The sequence below is a fragment of the Phyllobates terribilis genome, unplaced genomic scaffold, assembly GCF_046119375.1.
Source record: "Phyllobates terribilis strain yellow unplaced genomic scaffold, ASM4611937v1 Scaffold_8__6_contigs__length_399053987, whole genome shotgun sequence".
In the NCBI taxonomy this organism is placed as follows: Eukaryota; Metazoa; Chordata; class Amphibia; order Anura; family Dendrobatidae; genus Phyllobates; species Phyllobates terribilis.
In genome coordinates this window covers 361866723-361883623 of record NW_027362768.1, presented here as the reverse complement: position 1 = coordinate 361883623, position 16901 = coordinate 361866723, and the positions used below count along the sequence as shown (strand labels likewise).

Below are 16901 nucleotides of genomic sequence, written 5' to 3'. Positions count from 1 at the left end.
GGAATCACTAAACACGCACACGTCAGTCAGTCCGGGCATGTGCATAACATATTCTTTGTGCACAAAACAGCAGTTAAACCCATCAATGTCTTGAAAAGCAGAGATGGGATAACTCTTTAAGCAAGTTTTCATGAAGCCAATGCCGTAATAAAAACTCATTGTCCTTGAAAATCGAGAATTGGAGAAACAAAACTCTTACAGCTTGGATTAGGTTTGTTGTAAATATGTAATTGTTTTCCCAGGTGTAAATGCCGTTATTCTCCTGAATCCGGCATCATTTTTATTGTGTTCCTGCGCCTCTTTGTTCCTGAGATATGGCCCCTTCTTCACTGCATGCAAATCCAGTCTTTGTAGCATAATGGGCGTGGACATCAAGACCACAGCCCACTTAGTTAAAAAGACTACATTTACATACAGGGAAGAAGGGGCCATATCTCAGGAATGGAAAGGCACAGGAACAAAAGAAAAACTTCACTGGATTCAGGAGAACAGCCACATTTACACCAGGTAAAAATAAAAAAAATAAAAAATACATATTTATGTAAAGTAACAGGTCCTGTTTAGCCTATCTGATCCTTTTGAGGATGGGTGGAACTAGATGTGTTTGGCAGCTGCTGTGTCACCAACCAAAAAGTCTTGCTGAAACTTGGCAGAAAAAAAAGTTAACTGCAAGGGCAAAACTTATAGATTTCTTACCGTGTTCCCTGAAAAAGCAGAGAAGCTTAAACCCAGGTTTCTCAACATGTAATTATCATACACAGTTCACATTTGCAAATGAAACCGCATCTGAAAATAATGATCACAACACGGATGAAAAAGGCGGCACCGACAGCCCAACTCTGCCCTAATGAACCCTTGTGCCATCGATGTGCGGAGTAGGAGTGTACGTGTAACTATAATAGTACATTGTTATAATAACCACAGAATAAAACCTGATAAAAGAGCGCAGAACGCCGGCCAAAAGGTTATTACGTAACCGAGAAGTCTGGATAACAGACTACAGATTCCCAGAGCAGCATAAACCTGGAGCAAAAAATGAAATTACAGCCTGACCCTTCCACCGAGGCTTCGTGTGTACGGATCACAGCTGCCAAAATGAAATGCTCTATGTTACTCTCGGGCCAAAAATTGCTGAGAAGCCAGGCCCTAAGCCCAGCGGGACCCATTTACTATGTGCAGAGCAAGACTGAGGTTGGTGAAGGCCTCCGAGACCCCCATTATAAGGTACAGGATAGACGGCCATCATCAGGCCGGGTTGCTGTTGGAGTTTTCCTAGGTCACTATGTTGGCAGATGACCCAGGGAAAGTGGCCAGTGTGCCCACCCTATAATAAAATCCTTTAGGACATAATGAAGGGGAGATTTATCATTTCCTAAAATACAGAAATGTAGGAATCAGTGAAAATGGAATGACTGGCACTAAGATGGCGCACGTTACATAAATCAATTTAATGCAACCAGAAAGACATGTCATATTTAAAACATTTACATGGCACAATTAAGCCCCGCTCCTAAGCACCCGCTGAAATCCCCCAAATCCCCACTTTGTTTTGCTGAGGTCCATCAGTGCGCATGTACATGGGGAGGTCAGAAGAAATAGCTGGCAACTGAAAAGGTGTTCTGCTGACAGCCATTGAATTTGTATGGCCACGTTTAAAGGGGATCTGTCACTTGCCATAAATATGTAATTTTTATTACCTGGTGTAAATGCCGCTGTTCTCCTGAAACCGGTGATGTTTTTCTTTTGTTCCTGCGCCTCTCTGTTCCTGAAATATGGCCCCTTCTTTCCTGTATTCAAATCAAGTCTGTAGCATCGGCGTCTCTGCCAAGTACTAGGCAGAGACGCCGTCCCTCTCACCTCCCCGCTCCTGGCGCGGCGTCCTCCAGCGCTTCTCTCCCCGCTGCTTCTGGCGTGCGCGCTCCCCCTCTCTTAAAGGGACCGCGCGCGCCGTCCTAAGGAGTCCCCGGCCAATTGCCGGAGGACTTCCCATATTTAAGGCACCTCCTCCAAAATGGAGGTGCCCGAGCAATGTTGTTGCAAAGCCTTCACTCTGCTTCAGCCCTCAGGTCCCGTTACCAGTTACCAGCCAGTCACCTGCCAGATTCCTGCTTGTTATCTGCCAGTCACCTGCCGGATTCCTGCCTGTTACCTGCCAGTTACCTGCCAGATTCCTGCCTGATATCCGTTTACCTGCTTGCTAGCCTGAGGTCCGACGGTCTGCTTTCCGACACCTGTCAGTCTGTCTATGGACCAGCCTGCCCGCTCACCTGGGAGCGTTCACCTGCTACCTGCCTGCTAGCCTACCTGGAGGCTCCGCAGTCACTTGCCGTGACCACCTGCCTGTCCAGAGACTCTTGCCTGCTCACCTGGGAGCGCTCACCTGCTACCTGTCTGCTAGCCTACCTGGAGGCTCTGCCGTCACTTGCCGTGACCACCTGCCCGTCCAGAGACTCTCGCCCGCTCACCTGGGAGCGCTCACCAGCCACCTGCCTGCTGTCCTTCTACCCAGAGACTGTCCCTGTCACTTGCCGTGAGTACCCGTCCTTTTACCCAGAGACTGTCCCTGTCACTTGCCGTGACTACCTGCCCCTCTACCCAGAGACTGTCCCTCTCACTTGCCGTGTCTACCTGCCCGTCTTCCCTGGGAGCCACCCGCTTCATTACAAGGACTGCCCCCTTGTATAGTTGCACAGAGGTTCCACCTCCCAGACCCGTTACAGTTTGCTCGGGCCATGGAACCCGGTGGCCCCCAGATCTCTGATCTGCACCAGGAAGTCTTACGTCAGAAAACTCAGCAGGAGGTGGTACTGTTCTATCTACGGTCCGTTAACTCTCGTCTAGGCGCATTGTGTGACTTGTCTATGTCTACCTCTGGTCCAGCCGTGCCCATTCCTGCGGTACCGCAATCCAGTCCCTTCATGGTACCCGACTATGGACCTCGGCTTCTGGCACCTCCACGCTTTGCCGGCGAACCTACTTTAGCTCGGGGTTTCATAAACCAGTGCACCCTGCACTTTGAGCTATTGGCATACCAGTTCATCTCTGACCGGGCCAAGGTGGCCTTCATCATGTCCCATCTTACTGGGGAGGCACTGGCATGGCTAAATCCCCTGTGGGAGAGAGGGGATCCCCTGGTGTCCGACCTGCCGTCTTTCCTCGCTGCTTTCCGGAAAGTCTTCGATGAACCTGGACGGAAAACCTCTTCTGCCTCCTCACTGCTACGTCTCCGCCAAGGGAGTCTCACCGTGGGCCAATATGCCATACGGTTCCGCACCCTCGCTTCTGAGCTTGCCTGGGAAAATGAGGCTCTGGTGTCCGTCTTCTGGGAGGGTCTTTCCGGTCGGATTAAGGACGAGTTAGCTGGTCGGGACATTCCTACCACTCTGGATGACCTGGTGTCACTAGCTACCCGGATTGGCATCCGGTTCCAAGAACGTGCCAAAGAGACTACCTGAGAGAAAGACTTTTCTTGCTCTGCTCCTACTTCCCTGAGACCTGCCTCTCAATCAGTCACTCCGCGGGCGCCCTCGCCTGAACCTATGCAGATCGACCAGACCAAGATGGTCAAATCTCGCCAAGAATCTCGCCGAGCCGAGGGAAGCTGTTTCTATTGTGGCAGTATGGAGCACTTCATCCGTTCCTGCCCGGAGAAGCCGGGAAACGCCAGTGTCTAGGACCACTCGGAGAGGTCGTCCTAGACAAAAGTAAGCCCTCTCCATCTCTGACTTTACCGGTCTCTATTGCTTGGGGGGAAAACCGTCACTTTGAACTTGCCCACCTGGATTCTGGAGCTGCTGGAAACCTCATCTCCCAGTCTCTGGTAGAGAGATACCATATTCCCACCAAGTCCCTGGCTGAACCATTATCAGTCGCCTCCGTGGATGGAAGACTTCTCTCGGAGACCATCCTGCTCGTCACTGAACCCATAACCCTGCAGGTGGGAATGCTGCACTCTGAGGAAATCTCATTCCATGTGTTGTCCGGACTTTCTCACTCCCTGTTGCTAGGTCTACCTTGGCTCCAGACACACGAACCCGTATTGAACAGGCGATCCGGTGAAGTACTCCGATGGGGTCCAGACTGCCATAGGACCTGCCTGGTTCCGGTCCGCCCAGTTCGCCCTCCGCCTACTCCAGCTAATTTACCAGGTCTCCCGGCTCCTTACTGGCCCTATGCAGACGTCTTCGGTAAGAAGGAAGCAGAGACGTTGCCACCCCATAGGCCATATGACTGCCCGATCGACCTGGTACCTGGCACCACTCCTCCCCGTGGGCGTATCTACCCGTTGTCTGCAGCCGAGACCCGGGCCATGTCTGAGTACATTGAAGAGAATCTGGCTAGGGGATTTATCCGGAAATCTACCTCCCCGGCTGGAGCCGGATTCTTCTTTGTCAAAAAGAAAGACGGCTCGCTACGCCCCTGTATTGACTATAGAGGACTCAATCAGATCACGGTTAAAAATAAATACCCCCTCCCGCTCATCTCTGAGTTATTTGATCGTCTTAAAGGCGCCAGGATCTTCTCCAAGCTGGATCTACGTGGAGCTTATAACCTGGTCCGTATCCGTCAAGGAGACGAGTGGAAAACAGCATTTAATACCCGGGACGGACACTATGAGTACCGTGTGATGCCCTTCGGTCTCTGCAATGCTCCCGCCGTCTTCCAAGAACTGGTCAACGACATCTTCCGTGACCTTCTTTACTCCTGCGTGGTGGTATACCTGGACGACATCTTGGTCTTCTCTCCGGATCTTCCCACACACCAGAGGGATGTTCGTCAGGTCCTGCTTAGGCTCAGGCAGCACCACCTCTATGCTAAATACGAGAAGTGCCTTTTTGAGCAGACCTCTCTTCCTTTCCTGGGCTATGTTATCTCCCAGACAGGCTTGCGAATGGATCCCGAGAAGCTCTCTGCTGTCCTAAAGTGGCCCCATCCGGAGGGCTTGAAGGCGATACAGCGATTCCTGGGCTTCACCAATTACTATCGTCTCTTCATTCCTCACTTCTCGTCACGGACTGCGCCCATATCTGCGCTCACCCGTAAGGGAGCAAATCCCAAGGTATGGTCATCCGAAGCTGAGGAGGCCTTCCTTTCCCTGAAACAAGCCTTCTCCTCTGCCCCTGTGCTGCACCGTTCGTAATGCAACAAACAGTTCTACCTGGAGGTTGATGCCTCCTCCTCTGGAGCCGGAGCGGTGCTCACCCAGAAGTCTTCCTCCGGGAGAATGGTAACCTGCGGCTTTTTCTCTAAAATCTTCTCCTCCTCTGAGCGCAATTACTCCATAGGAGACCGAGAACTGCTTGCCGTTAAATTGGCGCTGGAGGAGTGGCGTTACCTGCTTGAAGGGGCCCTATACACGGTGATCATCTATACGGATCACAAGAACCTGGCATATCTCCAAAATGCCCAGAGACTTAATCCACGTCAAGCCCGGTGGTCTTTGTTCTTTGCCCGCTTCGATTTCATCCTTCATTTCCGCCCGGCGGACAAAAATGTCAAAGCTGATGCCTTGTCCCGATCCTTCCTGTCCTCCGACCAAGAGGAGGAGCCTATGCACATTATCGACCCCTCCAAGGTGATGAATGTGGCCCCCTTGGATTTGACTCGTCTTCCACCCGGCAAGACGTTCGTGGCGCCTCCAGACCGTGAGAGGGTTCTTCGCTGGGGTCATTCTTCTAAACTAGCTGGCCATGCCGGCCAAAAGAAGACCTTCCTACTCATTTCCCGGCATTACTGGTGGTCTACCCTGCGTAAGGATGTGGTAGACTTCGTCTCTGCCTGTTCATCTTGTGGCCGCAACAAAATTCCCAGACACTTACCAGCTGGTCATCTCCTGCCGCTTCCCATACCTGTTGCCCCGTGGCAACACATCGCTATGGACTTCATTACCGATCTTCCTGTCTCTGCCGGGTGTACTGTCATTTGGGTGGTCGCGGACCGCTTCTATAAAATGGCCCACTTCATTCCCCTGCCTGGTCTTCCGTCTGCACCTGAGCTGGCTAAGGACTTTATTCGCCATATCTTCCGTCTCCATGGCCTACCCCTCCACATCGTGTCGGATCGAGGGGTTCAGTTTACCTCACGCTTCTGGAGAGCCACATGTAAACTGCTGGACGTCACCCTGGACTTCTCCTCCGCTTACCACCCTCAGTCCAATGGTCAAGTGGAGCGGATCAATCAGATCCTTACCAGCTATCTCCGGCACTTTGTTAATGCCCACCATTCTGATTGGGTGGACCTCCTTCCTTGGGCCGAGTTCTCTTATAATAACCACGAGAGCGAATCCTCTTCCAAGTCCCCGTTCTTTATTGTCCATGGCCAGCACCTCCGGATTCCGCTCCCTGTCTCCGTTTCTGTGGACAACCCTGCTGCGGAGTCTCTTGTCAGCAAATTTTCTACTATTTGGGAGAGTACCAGGTCCACTCTTCTTCTGTCCTCTGAGCGGATGAAGAGATATGCTGATAAGAGACGTCTGGATCCGCCTCAATTCCGTCTGGGAGACAAGGTTTGGCTCTCGTCCAAACATGTGCGGCTCAAAGTACCCTCCTTCAAGTTGGGCCCTCGATTCATCGGTCCCTTCGAAGTCCTCAGGCAAATTAACCCTGTGGCCTACAAATTAAAACTCCCGGCCACCCTACGGATTCCCAACTCCTTCCACGTATCTCTCCTCAAACCCGTTGTCTTTAACTCTTTTTCCAATAATCCAGGTGCCCCTCCTGCTCCGGTTTCCGCTGATGACGTCTTTGAGGTAGAGAGTATTCTGGCCTCCAAGAGGGTAAGAGGAAAGACCTTTTTTTCTGGTAGATTGGAAGGGGTTTGGTCCTGAGGAGAGAACTTGGGAACCCAGGGAGAACATCAACGCCCCGCTTCTCCTTGAAAAATTTCTTTCTGGCCAAAAAAAGAGGGGGCCTAAAGGGGGGGGTACTGTAGCATCGGCGTCTCTGCCCCGTACTAGGCAGAGACGCCGTCCCTCTCACCTCCCCACTCCTGGCGCGGCGTCCTCCAGCGCTTCTCTCCCCGCTGCTTCCGGCACGCGCTCCTTCCCCGGCAGTGTGCTTAGGGCGTGCGCAAGCTCCCCCTCTCTTAAAGGGACCGCGCGCGCAGTCCTAAGGAGTCCCCGGCCAATTGCCGGAGGACTTCCCATATTTAAGGCACCTCCTCCAAAATGGAGGTGCCCGAGCAATGTTGTTGCAAAGCCTTCACTCTGCTTCAGCCCTCAGGTCCCGTTACCAGTTACCAGCCAGTCACCTGCCAGATTCCTGCTTGTTACCTGCCAGTCACCTGCCGGATTCCTGCCTGTTACCTGCCAGTTACCTGCCAGATTCCTGCCTGATATCCGTTTACCTGCTTGCAAGCCTGGGGTCCGACGGTCTGCTTTCCGACACCTGTCAGTCTGTCTATGGACCAGCCTGCCCGCTCACCTGGCAGCGTTCACCTGCTACCTGCCTGCTAGCCTACCTGGAGGCTCCGCCGTCACTTGCCGTGACCACCTGCCTGTCCAGAGACTCTTGCCTGCTCACCTGGGAGCGCTCACCTGCTACCTGTCTGCTAGCCTACCTGGAGGCTCTGCCGTCACTTGCCGTGACCACCTGCCCGTCCAGAGACTCTCGCCCGCTCACCTGGGAGCGCTCACCAGCCACCTGCCTGCTGTCCTTCTACCCAGAGACTGTCCCTGTCACTTGCCGTGACTACCTGCCCCTCTACCCAGAGACTGTCCCTGTCACTTGCCATGTCTACCTGCCCGTCTTCCCTGGGAGCCACCCGCTTCCTTACAAGGACTGCCCCCTTGTATAGTTGCACAGAGGTTCCACCTCCCAGACCCGTTACAAAGTCTTTTTAGCCAACTGGGCGTGTCACTAAGAAAATCTTCTCATTGGGCGTTTTCTTGAGCACTTGGCTAAAAAGAAAAGATTTATATCCAGAAAAACAACAAGCCCATATCTCAGGAACGGAGAGGTGCAGGAACAAAAGAAAAACATCGCCGGATTCAGGAGAACAGCGGCATTTACACCGGATAAAATAATTATATATTTATGGCAAGTGACCGTTCCTATAGAAAATCTTCCACCCTATCTATGGGACCCACTTCACAGAGCAAGGGGTGCTGACGAGATAGAGATATAAACTTTTGATGGAGAGCAGATGAGTCCAGGGGATGGTTTCACTTAAAGGGGTATTCTGAAATTAGAAAGTTATAGGGAATTACTTCCTTGACTCCCAGCGATCCCGAGAACTGGGCCTCTTCAATGGAGCGGAGGACGAACATGTGCACTACCGTTCCATTTACTCTTAATGAGAGCGCCTGAGATTAGTTGAGTGAAAAGCTTGGCAATCTTTGGCACTCCCATTAGAATGAATGGAGCGGGAGTGTGCATGATCGACCTCCGCTCCGTTTAGCCAGGGATCAGTTCTACGAATCGCTGGGGGCCACTGCGGTAAAAAAGTTATGGATAGAATATAACTTTCAAGCTTGAAAGAGCGCCACACATCCCCCAACCTTCCTTGGCTCATTCTGCACAGTTTAGGCAACCCTATGATCTCCGATAGTCTCGGCACGGATGCATCCGCGTCGGTTCCTCGGCACGGATGCATCCGCGTCGGTTCCTCGGCACGGATGCATCCGCGTCGGTTCCTCGGCACGGATGCATCCGCGTCGGTTCCTCGGCACGGATGCATCCGCGTCGGTTCCTCGGCACACACGTGGATGTTGCTGCGCTGACTCCGCACCATGGATAATATCACAGAGAACTAAACTTTATGCCAGAATCCAACTTTTTACTGTCACTCAAATTAAAACTTGCGCTTCTATTAAAATGATGGCACTGCTGAGACGTGTAAACTAATACATTACTGCTTAGATCGAGCGAATCGCTTGCTAAATGCAGCAGTAATCATTCTCTGTACAGCAATTTAACATCAAGAGCACTTTATGGCTCTGGCGGCAGTCAGGAGACATATATTACCGAAATGTTACTGCTGAGATACGAGACTCTTCAACTCTAAAACTGCAAGTCCCCGGGAGCACTGGAAATCAATGTTGCCACCAATAATATCACCCAATGTAGAAAAAGTTACAGTAATTAAAAGGAACACTCAGGGCAAAACGGTTAAAATTGTGTTATGGCTGGAGGGGATGGTGTCATGCTCTGCCTCTTTAAAAAAGTGCATTCCAGGTTTAAGCATTTATCATCTATTAAGTGGTGCAAGATTAGAGTGGTACATACCCTGGGACCCTCCAAAATTGACAGAATAGGGGAACCCTTGTCCCTCTTTTTCCGTAGCCTCAAAACTGTAGCCTAGGAGGAGTCCGATTGGAAAGGTGATCAAGAAGATCTTCTGCTGCGCCATTCAATGTCTGTGGAACTGACCGTAGAAGACAATAGTGGGGGTCCCAGTAGCCCCATTAATGTAGCATTATGAAATATACTGGACTAGCATACCCCATCTACTTGGCCCGGAGTTTTTCTTTAAAGGAGTTGTCTAGATTTATGATATTGATGACCTATTCCAAGGATAAGTTGTCAATATTAGATTGATGGGGGAGGTCTGGTGCCCCAATAATCAGCTGGTTACATCCGGCCGCCAGCGGAATTGCAAACAGTAAACAGAGCTGAACGTAGAAATCGCTGCAAAGAACTGTAACTTCAATAGATAGAACCACCAGTTCCAAAAATTAAGAATTTAAGAAACTTTAAGGGGGTTTTCTGGGATTACAATTTTGATGGCCTACCCATAGGATCACAATGGTGGGGACCTGAAACTTGGCCCCTTCAAATATCTCATGATGATGATCTGATATGTATAGGCCATCAAAATAGTGTTCCCTAAAAACCCTTTAACACTATTTTTTTTTTTTTTGCAAAGTTTCAGTTTGCCGTCCTAACGCTGTGTCTAAATATCCTGTATTTTTTGGCGCACAGGACACCTGCCCTGAACGCCATCTTCATTAGGAATACCCATGGTGCATTCATACCTGTCGATATTGGCCTGTCGATACACATTAACGAGTGCGATCACTTATATAACAAGTCGTTCGGCGCTTGTTTACTGGACTGTTCACACAAGCTGACAAACAATGGGGACAGAATGATTTCTAGTACGACGGCTCGGTCCTCATATACAATAGGTTGTTATCGGCGGCGCGTCCTCTATTTATACCAGGCGATGAGCTGCTCATAATCTTTTTTTTTTTTTTTGCTGCCATAAACCCTCCGATCAAATGTTTTTGTTGGATGATTACATTAATAATCATTTCTTTGTTAGATCTACTTGTCCAAATGCATCATCACTAGGGATGAGCGGACCCAGGGATGTTTGGGTTCGACCAAACTTTTCTCCAAAGTTCGGTTTGGGTACCAGAACTGTACCCGAACCCCATAATAGTCAATGGGGACCTGAACTTTGGTGCTGTAAAATGGACGGAGTAAGGGCTAGGGGGTCTCTCTTTATCTCTGTTGTCCCGGAATTCCGAACACTAAAATGGACTTCCGGGAGAAGTCCGTGTTCGGAGTTCAGCACCGGACACTAGGTGTCCAGTACAAACCCCGAACTTTACAGTTCGGTTTCGCTCACCTCCAGTTATCACTGATCATGGTTGACCCAACTGCACTAAATTTAATGAAATTAGGCCGCCGGTTTTACGGTTCGAGAACGAACAACAATGTCCAAACTGGCAGAAGAAGTCCTGATCCGAACTCAACACCCTCAAAAGCAAACATGAGGCTGAGTTCGGATCAGGAGACCCCAGGGCCGTCTATACGCAGACTGTAAAAGTCAGGATGAGTGAAACAACCGGATTTAAATAAATCGCCATCTAGTGCTAAGTGGGTTTGGAACCAGTCACAACAGTTCTGGGAATTGCTGGGAGTCATGGACCGTCCACGACCAATGTTATCTACTGACATGTGTCAATGACATATGAGAACGGGGCTAAAAGTGGAAAATTCCTTGAAGAGAACAATATATTGCAATATTTAAAATATTGTTACATACTGACAAAGGCAATCTGATAAAAACCAAAACCCCCCAACCAAAAGTTTGCATCTTTTCTAAATTATTCTTGGATTACTCAGCGCAGTATCAGGAAATGTGAATTGATACATAGTAATCATTTCTATAAACAATAAACAAACAATTGTAAACAAACAGAACACATTCACTACAGGGACCACAGCTCTCAATCATTATAGAAACTACAAGATGTTCTGCAGCAGCTGCCTCCTGAACTTCTTCTTACCTAGTTTTAGCTGGTTTCTCCTTCGTGTTGCTTTTCTTCTTCTTCTTCACCCTGGACTCTTTTTTTGGTTTGTGCTCCTCTATGGCTCTGAAGTGCCCAGGGGTTGTGGTGGTGGTGGGCTGCACCAGGTTATGTCCAGAGGGGGCTGGAAGTTTGGATCTCCTGGTTCCTTTACCAGGGGGTTCATCTGTATTCCCCAGGAAGAGATATAGGATCAGAAGCCCCACCAGGCAGAGCAAGCTGATCAGGAGCTTGCAATGGATCCTCATAGTGTGGGGTCTCCCTTGTAGATCATATTTGGAGGGGGGCTTCTTACCCCTTGGGGATCAACATTGTGAGAAGCTTCCACAGGGAGCTCCGGGGGCTGCAGGCACCACGTATCCGATTGTCAGGGCAGGGGGAGGGGGGCAGAGGAGACAGAGGTGGGAGGGATCCTACCGTAATGTGTGGAGCTCAAGCTCCCTCTGTTCTTTATGACACATTCTACACGCGCTGCTGTTCCTGCTCTGACCTATAGAGGGCGCGCACCCGCTCTGTCACTGTTACAAGAAGATACATTGTATCAACGTTCTACTGTAAACATTCCAAAGTGGATTCTCCCAACATAGGAGCAACTAAAGAGCATTTCCATCAAAATACACCACTATACATGTCACTGAGTCATCAGTTTTTATCTAGCACTTGTTTTATATCTATATCAATGAGAGAAGGGTGACAAGAACCAGAATAATGATTATTCTAAGAATAATTAATTTCACACATGGGGCTGATTTACTAAAGATAGAACAAGTGGCCAATATAATCTATGTAGCTGTTCACACATCTGTTCTTTTTTACAGAACAATTGTCTGAAGAAAGAAAAAGAAAAATGGAGACGCGTCTGTTTTTTGATCTGATTTGCAGCTAAAACTGGCTTATTCAATAAAATGGGTCAGGTTTTTTCACGTACGAGAATAACAGACCAATTATTCTGATCAGGGTGTGATCCGATGTTCTCGTATGTGGAGAAATGAAAGAGAAAAGAAGTTCCACCTTCTCCATTCTGAGAGTCTGTGATCGTGATGTCTTCCGAGTGCGGTCAGATTTTTTCACAGACCCATTGTCTTCCATTGCAAATTTTGATCCGAGTTTCACATAAAAATTGGATAGGTCTCTGAAATTTTCAGCAGGTTACTCTGTCCAAGGAAAAATCAGACATGTGAATGGCCCCATAGACTATTACAGCTACCAATGCTATCCGTGAAAAACAAGGATAGCACTCGTACGCAAAAATCAGATGTCTGAATAAGACCTTACTTTTTAATTAGGTCTCATTCACACGTCACTATTTGGTCAGTATTTTTCATCAGTGTTTGTATGCCAGTAGTGGAACTTAAAGAGACAAACCATAATTGAAAGATTGAAAGCTGGGCTGTTTTTTGGAGACACTCCTTGTCTGAGCATACAAATACGGCTTCGTTCACACATTCAGTATTTGGTCAGTATTTTACCTTTGTATTTGTAAGCCAAAACCTGGAGTGGGTGAAAATACAGAAGTGGTGATGTGCTTCTATTATACTTTTCCTCTGATTGTTCCACTCCTAATTTTGGCTTTCAAATACTGGTGTAAAATACTGACCAAGTACTGAACGTGGCCTACTGGTGAAATACTGATCAAAAATACAGATCCCAGACTAATGGTAAAAGCAGACAAAAAAATGCATGAAAAATCGCACACTGATGAAATCCGCTCCGTTCTTTTCTCTTACACAGAATAAAAAGGCATCTGAAAGAGATCTTAATAGATTTGCAGCATCTTTAGACAAGTTGGCTTACTTTGGTTATCTAACTTACCAGAAATTGTAGGGTGAAATTTTGAGGCAGAATCTCCTGAAAGGGATTAAAATATATAGGAAAGCACAGCAGACTGTGCTTTATTTCACATAAGGCTACTGCAAAGAAATGAATACTATGCAGTATACCATTATTTTTTACCAATGGGTCCCTATGATGGACAGAGGTCTCACTGTGGCCACTATTGGGTGCATACCTCCTGAGCATGTTCACCCAACTGTGGGCACAGATACAGTGTATTCCTAGCCTTAAAGGGGTTGTCCAGGCTTGGGGCCCATGTCTGCAGTTACTCTATGTGACTGCAGAATTGTGAATCCTCACAGCGCACACAGTGATGTCAGGATTCTCCGATGCTGGCACTGGAAGCTGGCGGGATTGTGACTGAAAGTATGCAATTTGCATACATGAGGTTATGTGACGACTAGACGTGCACAGCCTCGCTCCATACAAGTGTATAGAGCGAGGCCAAACATGTCTAGTCAGAATGTGGCCGGTAGTATTCATAATTGTGGTCACACGTCTGCCCTCTCCCAGCGCTGACAACAGAGAATCCTGACAGTGCGTCCTGCGGGGATTCACAATTCTGCAGTCACATAGAGTGACTGCAGACATGGACCCCAATCCTGGACAACCCCTCAATCCTTTCAGAAATTTGCACAAAGCGGAAAGGCTGCAGATTTCCATGCAATGTGGAAGTATAGCAGCGCGCTTATCAACATGTCGTGCGGATTTTACATCTGGCAAATATCAATTTATGTTTTGGATTGTCCTGAAATGTAACTCTGCTGTCTTGCATCTTCCATTCTGCATAGTGCGGATCTTACATGTGTGATTTTTCTATATACTTACCCTCTATTTATAATATATTTTTTACTTAAAAAATAGAGTAGAAATACTGCACCAAAATGGCACATGTGGGGTCCAACAGTCAAAAAGTGTATACCTATCTTTGTAATTGGAGGTTTGTCATCACAACAGAAAAGACTATTGGGCTGCCCATAGAAAAATACAGGAAGAACTAGCACTGCACCCCCTGCTGAATCTGGAGCTTCAGTATCCTGGTACTGACATGTCTATGCCCACAGTGCACATAAAGGTGCCCTTCGAACTATAACCTGCTGCCCTTCGTCTCTGTGCACAGAAAGTTCTATACAAAGCACATATAAAGGGCGAAGGAGGGAACACAAGGTGGATTCTACGGCATTATACTCAGCAAGGGCTTTAAAGAAGCCATAGGAGAAGAGGATAAGTACTGCAGTAACTAAATCATGTCTTGGCCATGAGTGGTACAAAAATGGTAAACTGTAGCTCAGATATAGAAGGAAGAAACGCTGTGTCTATGTGTATAGTAAAGGGGACTCCAACCTCTGGCATCAGATATTTCCTTGCAGAAGCAAAGGATCAGGCATATTAAAACCAAACATGCCTGATTCTTCTTTACGCCAACATGTGAACTTAGGACTCTTTCAGACATAGTATAGGGGTCAAACTAAAATCAGTGGATGCAGACATTATTTATCTATAGTGTATAGACGTCTTGATGGGGATGTACAGCTCATCTCATTACCTCATCAAGCAGTGGCGTAACTTGAAGCTCGTGTTCCCCAATGCAGCGGGCCCCAAACTATTGCAAGTCTTTAAAAGCAATGGTCTTTTCATATGAGCCAAAAGGACCTTTTGGGGCCCCGTAGGCTCCAGGGCCCGCATGCGCTTGCAACCCCTTCACCTATTATAGCTAAATGCATGGCATCAAGTATTGAAATACTCTGTGGCAAAGCAGGCGGGACATTTTTTGCACAATACCTGCCAAAATTGCCTCTGCAACTGTCCCCCATTGCATGCAGCAGCTCTAAGTGCATGAAAAGTAAGGGGCTACACATCTTCTTTAAAGAGGTTCTGCAGCTACATGAAAAGTTGCCTTGATACGTAAAGTGGAAACTAATAGTGATGACCGAGCACTAAAATGCTCAGGTACTCGTTGCTCGGGTCGAGCACATTGGAATACTCAGGTGCTCGACCCGAGCAACGAGCCCAATGTAAGTCTATGGGAAACTCGAGCAATTTTCAGGCGGCTCCCCCCGGCGGTCTGCAGAGGGCCTAAAAATTGCCCAAATCGATGGGAACAGTGCTCAAATGACATGAGAACAGCATGGTGAAGACCCCTGGAAGCATTTCTGACTCCCAGATCACTTCTGTCAACAACGTTGTCAGAGGTATTACACCACTATTACGGACTCACAATAAAACATACAAAAACAAAACCAAAATGGATTTTCCTGGGAAATATGTTAAGGAACATCCTTTCCAGGGTAATGACTTGTATATAAGGCAAAATAAATAACCAAAACCAAAAATGCTACTCCACACCTTGGGCTATGTTCACACGTAGCGCTTTTGATGCGTTTTTTTCACTTTTGCATTGCTTTCAACCGTGACAAATGCATTCACCAGGAAATGTCATTTTAACATTTTACAACCTTATCTGGCCATGTGGTGTGTGCAACATGATCAGACACATCCTGTTTCATTTATGAAGGAGGGACTCTGAAAGTCTCAAAGCCTATTTTTATAGGGCCATCAGGCGGCCTTTACTATTCTTAAAGGACCAGCAGTCGGCCCTCACTATTCTTAGAGAGCCATCAGCCGGCTATGTTTTATTGTTCCCATTACTAAAGAGTGGGTCTCCTATACTGTTATTGCGTATGCAGTGAGTGGCAGGGCTTCCTAAAATTTGGACGCACCCCAATACCACTTTGAAAATTTGGATGCACCCCAATACCCCTTTGAAGAGACTTAGAGGAGGGCCTCCTGAAAACAATGTTCCCATTACTAGGAAGTAGGTCTCCCATTGTGTTTGCCTATGCAGTGAATGCAAGGGTTGCCAAAAATTTGGAGGCACTTCAATGCCACTTGGAAGAGACATGGAGATCAGAGGGCCTCCTCAAAACAATGTTCCCATTATTAAGAAGTAAGTCTCCCATAGTGTTGGCCTATGCAGTGAATGCGAGGGCTGCCAAAAATTGGGAGGCACTCCAATGCCCCTTGGAAGAGACATGGAGGAGGGCCTCATAAAAAAAATGTTCCCATTAGAAAGGAGCGGGTCTCCTATACTTGTAGTGCCCATGCACAAAGTGTATGTGCTGACAAACATTTACCCCTGGGGGGTATACATGAACATACTGTATAAAAAATTCTTTACGGGCATCATAAACATCCTTTAAAAAAATTATGTGGGTGTTGCATCACGGACCACGGTCACCCTGGTGATATGGTTGTGGAGGAGGAGGAGAAGGAGGAGGACAAGAGCAAATAGCCCAAATCAGGAAGCGTATACCCATGTGTGGGTGTGAAAAGGTGCATGGGAATACACCTCCCAAGAAAAAGACACTGGATTTGAGTTTGTGTTACGCAGCTATCATTCGGTGGTGTTGAGAAGTCTGGCCCAATCCAGCCCTTGTTCATTTTTATAAGAGTCAGCCTGTCAGCATTTTCAGTTGATAGGCGGATGCGCTTATCAGTTATAATTCCACCAGCAGCACTAAAAACCCGCTCTGATAAAACGCTGGCGGCAGGGCAGGCCAGGGTCTCCAAGGCGTAGAGAGCCAGTTCATTCCACGTATCCAGCTTGGATACCCAATAATTATAAGGCACAGAGGAATCACGGAGGACATTGGTACGGTCGGCAAGGTACTCCCTCAGCATCTTCCCAAACTTTGCACTCCTTGTGAGAGTAGCCCGCGCCTCAGGGCCTGTGTGATGGGAGGGTCTGAGAAAATTCTCCCAGAACTATGACAGTGTTCCCCTGCCTTTGCTATATTGAAGTTGTGTCTCT

The 16901-nt window shown here is 48.1% G+C and overlaps 1 protein-coding gene across 1 annotated transcript in view; it reads right to left on the bottom strand.

Moving 5' to 3' along the window:
* GXYLT2 (glucoside xylosyltransferase 2) overlaps window positions 1–11688 on the bottom strand; it is a 52064-nt gene extending 40376 nt beyond the window's left edge. Inside the window, exon 1 of the mRNA XM_073644766.1 lies at window positions 11237–11688. Coding sequence (XP_073500867.1) covers window positions 11237–11505 — 269 coding nt within the window. The 5' untranslated portion in view covers window positions 11506–11688. The remainder of the gene's footprint in view (window positions 1–11236) is intronic.
* Window positions 11689–16901: the final 5213 nt, after the last annotated feature.